The sequence below is a fragment of the Leptopilina boulardi genome, unplaced genomic scaffold (assembly GCF_019393585.1).
Source record: "Leptopilina boulardi isolate dan_hultmark-lab unplaced genomic scaffold, ZJU_Lbou_2.1 LbouV2_223, whole genome shotgun sequence".
Lineage (NCBI taxonomy): Eukaryota > Metazoa > Arthropoda > Insecta > Hymenoptera > Figitidae > Leptopilina > Leptopilina boulardi.
In genome coordinates, this window is record NW_026137778.1 from 1,936,855 (window position 1) to 1,942,821 (window position 5,967).

The window sequence follows — 5,967 nt, forward strand, 5'->3', positions numbered from 1 at the left end:
TTACTCTCTAAATCTGAATTAGTAAAAAATTAACTAATTCATTTAGTAAATTAAATTTTAACTAATGAATTAGTTATTTTTGGAAGTTTTACTAATAAAATAGTAAAAAATTAGTATTTGAACATTACTAATTTAAAATAGTAATCAAATTAACTAATTCTATTAGTTATTACACCCGAGTTACTAAATGAATTAGTCAGTTGAACGTAACCTCTATTATTTTCATGACGTATGTCATCTTCCATGGGTTTTTTTTAAAATATTTTTTTGTTTTTTTTAGTATTATGTGATACTATAGCTTGTACTATGTTCAAAATATTTTGTTTGGTGCTTTAAATATTACTTTTGAAATTATTTATTTTTCAAAAAATTTTTTGATATAAACTAACCGTTAAAATTTTTTTATTAATTTTATTTCACCAAAAGTAACTATGTATGTGTATCTAAACTGTCTTTAAGTAAATTAATAAATTACTATAAAGTGAAAATTTTAATAAAATCTTTACTCAAAAAAATCGGAAATAATATATCAAATGAACCACCAGAACGTAAAAATTTTTATATGAAATTTGCCAATATTATGCAATTTAACCCATGAAAACTGACTTTTAAAAATAAAATATTTTTTATACAATCATGAAGAAACTACATGCGAAAAATTTTATCTTTGAAACTCGACTTTTCAAATTTTAAATTTTAGTATGAATAAGTTGATAAATTTTTATTGATTTATTACGATTTGGCTGTAAAATTGTATAATGACTAATGAATTAGTAAACAATTAGTAGTTTTAACTAATCAATTAGTAATTTGCGCCCCCAGGAGCCGCATTAAAAAGTTACTAATTGAATTAGTTAAATCAAAATAACTATTTGAATTAGTAAGTTTTTACTAATTATTAGTGACTCACTTTTTGCTTTTTGAATTAGTAAGATTCTACTATTAATTAGTTATTTTTTACTAATTCAAATTTTTAGAGAAAACTAAATGAAATTATAAAATACTCTAAAATAGATGCCAAGTGTATAATATCTAAATTTGAGAATATTTTTTTTTTTTTCGATGAGAAGTAAATCTAAAAATAACAGAATAATTTTATTATTAATATAGATGGAGAAATCTGTCGGTTGTGAATTGAGAATGTCTCAAGTAGTATAGACACCTGGCACAGGCATGAGGAGAACCAATCTGTCCACAATGGGGCATGCACCAACATGCGGAGTCTTCCCGGAAACAACCTAAGGGCTTCCCCAATGAACGCCGGGCGGTCGGGTCGTCGTTCCAATGTCAAATGTCGTGAGACAAACTTTAAATATAAACGCGTTTCAAAAAATTTTAATTTTTTATTTACCTCCGGCTCTTTAATACAATACAAAAATTGATTTTTTTCCCCCCTTTATTCACAAATGCATCATTAAATTTTATTTTAAAATCTTAAAATTACGAAAATTTTATTTTAAAATATCATAAAAATATTTTTAAAAATTTTAATATTGTATTTCTAATCTAATGAAAGAAAATGTTTATTGTTTGGTATATATATATATAGAAATTGTCTATATCAAAGCTGACCAAGGTCCTTTTTTCTATTATGCGGTGGTTTCCAAAGATTTCCGTTTTTTGTCACAGTTAAATCTTTTCATTCAGGTGCTGTTCGAGGTATACATGGTTACCTGTTGTGAAAAGAATGTCTCCTCTACTCGATATGCTGGTACACCTGTTCAATTCACCTATTTGCCATAAAGGCTAAGGGCCCAAGGAATTTTGCTTTAGAAAATTTACTTAACTATTCCTTTGGTATAGTCAATGGTTTTTAGTGAATGGTCAAAGGAGAGATGTCTTGAAATACTCAAAAGCTGCTCAAGAATTTTTTTTTTTTTCATTCATTCAAACTCTATGCATATATTTATTTGTAAAAGTTGAAATATTTTTTTTTTTTTCATTCATCACTAGAAATTGATACAAAAAAATGAAGAAAAAAAAATTATTAGTCTCTAAATCTGAATTAGTAAAATTTAACTAAAAACAATTTTACAATCGAATTAAGTTTTACTAATTCAAAAGCAAAAATTAACTAATTCAAATTAGTTAAAATTTTTGACTTTTTAGTATAGTTGTTTTTAAAATCTTTAACGGTTGGGAATGAATAATTTTTTCTCTCTTTCTCTAAGTTGTGTTTCTATTCGTGCCAATGACCCTATATATTATCCCTTCATATGTGAAGTGATTGGATTGCGAACAGGTAAAAAAAGGTATAAGGATCCCCTGAAGAATTTTTTCCTTGTTTGAAGATCGCGCACTGAAATGTCGGTTGGAAAAGTGCAGGTGATCCCAAAAAAGAATCACAAAACGGAGGGGAGAACAAAATTGTAAAGATTTTTTTTTTCATAATGCGGTTGAAAGAAACCGTTGCTTGATCTTCTAATTAAAATCAAGGGAAAAGCTAACAAACTGTTATTTATCGATTAATTCACGTCAATTGTCAACAAAATTGATCTCTATTGTGATATTATTTCCAAATTAAAAGATTTACAAAAAAATTAATTTTTAAATATTTATGAAAAAAAAAATTTTTTTTTTAAAGTTAATGATTAAATATTTGTTAAATTTTGTTTTAATAATTCTTTGAATAAATTATTTACTTGAAAAAAATTGATGAAAATTCCTTAATTTCTAAAGGTTGAGGATATAAATAAATAACAGGATTATATTAAATTTATCAAATTTATTTTTTATAAAATATTCTCTCTATATCTTTGCATATTAGTTTACTTTCTTTACAAGTCTAAATAGCGAGGAAAATCGCTGAGAGCTTACAAAATAATTTGAAACCAATAATTATTTCACTGAGTTTCATCGATGACTATATATCAAAAATTGTAGACAAAACAAAAAATGATTTCTCTACTATTTTTTTTTTGTTTTATATAAAAATAATGACTAGCTTTTCAAAGTAACTTACAAGTAATGAAAAAAAAAAATGAAATTTCAAAGAAATCATTCTAAGAAACGAAAATTCTTTGATTTTTAGAAATATAATAATACTCTTGTACGAGTTTTTCCAAGCTTACAAAATAGCCATATTTTCAAGATGCAGTATTTACAATGCAAGCCTGTCGTACATAATAATATGAATATATTTACGTGAAAACTGAACATAAATAATTTATAATGGCACTTTGGTGCTTTTTTTTGTGCACATGAACTTAAAATCTAATATAAATATTTTTTTTTTTTAAAAATGACGCCATGGAACGTAATGAATATAAATACAATAGCAAAGCGAAAATGAACCAAATTTAGGTTTTTTTTTAAAGATGAAAATGGCACAGCAGTTTCACGGAACCACGTCAAGCGGTAACTTTTTTTTTTCAAAAATAAATTTATAAGCACAATGTAGAAAATATAATTTTCTTTCACGCTATTTACACTTATATATTATTTAGTCTCTAAAAAAATTTTCTTTTCTTTGTACTCGGAGCAGTCTCAAAAATATTGGTGTGAGACTTCTAAGGCACTTGGTTTGAAATTGACAATCTCTCTCTCTCTCTCTCACGCACCTTAAAAAACACTGGAAATATTTTCTTTTTCTGAAACACAATTTTGATTTTTTAACACGAAAAACCCATTGGTACAGCAACGCCTGGACATCCTCCTTCCTGATGTTTTGTGAGTAAAGACATACGACTGAAGGTCTTGCTACAAGACGGACACGAGTACTTTTTCACATCACTGTGCGTTTGAAGGTGCGCTCTGAGATTGCTTCTGTCAGCGAATGCTCGTTTACAATGTTGACAATTGAATGGCTTTTCGCCGGTGTGAGTTCTAATGTGTCCTTGAAGAAGCCAAGGTCTTGAGAATGCTTTTCCGCAAAGATGACATTTACATGGCAATGTATGTGTTCTGATGTGCATTTTTAAAGCACCCAAACTAACGTATACCTTTTCACAATATTTGCACGAGAAGGATTTTTTTGTTTGTCCCTCAGCTGAGGCGCAATGAAATTGTTGATGTTTTGATAGGCCCGAATATGTTGAATATGATTTTCCACAATCGGGACATGAATAACGTGGCGATGATGTTGGCGATGTTGAGGGATTTGATTTATCCAATTTTTGATTGACAATTGTTGAACCGGCTGATGTACTACCGGCTGATGATCTTCCACTATCACTTCCGGGCGATGATAAATCTTCGGGTGTTACGGGTGGTGGTGATCTTAGGGAGCCCAAGGAACTTGTTGGTGACAATCCACAATGATCGGGACTTGCCCAGTGAGCGTAACTCCTTGCAATCGGTCGTTGAATCGTGGGGCACGTGAGGGCAGCGTGAGGTGGTGGAGAAACAGATGAATGTTCAGGAGATGAATGTGGGTAAGCAGGCACTGGACAAGATTGATAGAGTTCCGCTGCAGGGTGATGATGGTAGCGATACGCTGGATAGGGAAGATAGTGAGGTGGGTAAAGTGGTGCTGAACGTGCCCATGCTGGTGTGGCGTAATGCGCCAATGGCTCCATTGGCGTATTTAAATTCAATGGCTCCAAGGGCGTCATTGTTGCCATAAAATGCATTGGTGGAGCAACAGCCGCTGTTGGTGAGGCATGATCGTGTTGAATTACTTCGACTCGTGCTTTTTTTGCCACTGGATGAACTGGCGCAATTGGTGGTGTTATTGTTTTTGCTGGATAATGAGGATACGTTAAATGATGATGATACATGTGAGAAATGGGCCTCGATGAAGGCGAAGGTGAACGGGACACTGGTGATGCTGATCGTTTTCCATAAACAGGTGATGGTGATCTTGAATATTGAGAACGTTTCTCCGCAGTCTTGCTGAGATCCTCTGGTTTTGTGCTGAGATTTTCCGGCTCGGGAATATCATCAACTACTACCAATTCTTCTGTAAATAGAAAGAAAAAATAATCTGTTAAGTATTTTCTCGAAATATTTTTTTAAAGTATTAATTTACTTTCTTTTTTTTTTAAGATTTAGAATTTAAAAAAATTGACAATTACCTTTTGTAACTTCTTCGGATATCAACACGTGCACTGGCCGTTTTTTAAGCGGACAGTGACTGTAGCTATTATTCTTCTTAACGAAGCTGCGAGGCATTTCTTCGACAAGCATGATGATACACTTAATACACTAGGTTTTTGAAACTAATAATCCTTTTTGAATGAATGTCACTGCACAGTGTCACTTATTACTTTTCACTTATTTATTTTTTTTTTCTCTTCCGAACATAGACTTGTGTATAGCACAAAGAACGAAAAGAAACTTGAATGATGTGAATCGTACGGCTTCGAACCGGTATCTGGCTGGTATGGGAGTAGTGTGGAGCTTTTATAAGAGCGTCTCCCACTACGAGAGTGCAGGTGGCTCGCACGTGCTGTCGGACCAATACAGCCCTTCAGGCCCCGCTTTCAGAACCAATGGGGGACGGACGGTCGCGGGCCGTCAGCCAATAGCTTGCCGAGCATCTGTTCTGTGGGTCTCCACAGTCAGGTAATGCAGCACCCCATGAGTGTGATGCTTACGATTGTTCTTCCGTGCATTGCGTTGGTCGGTGCTGTTCGTTGTTGTTCAGCAGATGCTGCACTTTCCCTCCTTGCATCGCCATACATCTAGCTTCTATATGAATCATTATTTTTCATTACCAGATCTATATGACTTTTCTTTTCTCAATGGATTTTTTTTTTTGAAAATACAACTATTGTTAAAAATACTTATTGATAATAGCGAAAATTCTTATTGAAAATATTAAAAATACCAAAAACAGTAATTGAAAATTTATTGATAGTACTACTCTTTTTAAAAATACTAGATTTTTAATGTCAAAAATTTAATAATTTTCTTTGGAAAAATTAAAACAGGTGAAAAAACTGAAATAGGAGATTATTTTTCATAAAAGGATATATGCCACCAGCTTCAAGAGCAATTGTGAATCGCAGGTATAGTATACACACA

The 5,967-nt window shown here is 31.6% G+C and overlaps 1 protein-coding gene across 1 annotated transcript; it reads right to left on the reverse strand.

Annotated features, from left to right (window-relative positions):
• Positions 1–2,705: 2,705 nt before the first annotated feature.
• LOC127279752 (protein escargot-like) lies at positions 2,706–5,302 on the reverse strand. Its single transcript, XM_051302280.1, has 2 exons — positions 5,016–5,302; positions 2,706–4,900 (listed from the first exon to the last, which is right to left on the reverse strand). The coding sequence occupies exons 1-2, from the start codon at positions 5,125–5,127 to the stop codon at positions 3,612–3,614; spliced, it is 1,401 nt and encodes a 466-aa protein (XP_051158237.1). The 5' UTR covers positions 5,128–5,302; the 3' UTR covers positions 2,706–3,611.
• Positions 5,303–5,967: the final 665 nt, after the last annotated feature.

What these genes read in the sequence shown, in the direction of transcription:
- LOC127279752 (XM_051302280.1), bottom strand. Translation starts at nt 5,127, where the DNA reads ATGCTTGTCGAAGAAATGCCTCGCAGCTTCGTTAAGAAGAATAATAGC. An exon ending in ATCCGAAGAAGTTACAAAAG is followed by an intron (nt 4,901 to 5,015) that starts GTAATTGTCAAT and finishes TTCTATTTACAG; the next exon opens with AAGAATTGGTAGTAGTTGAT.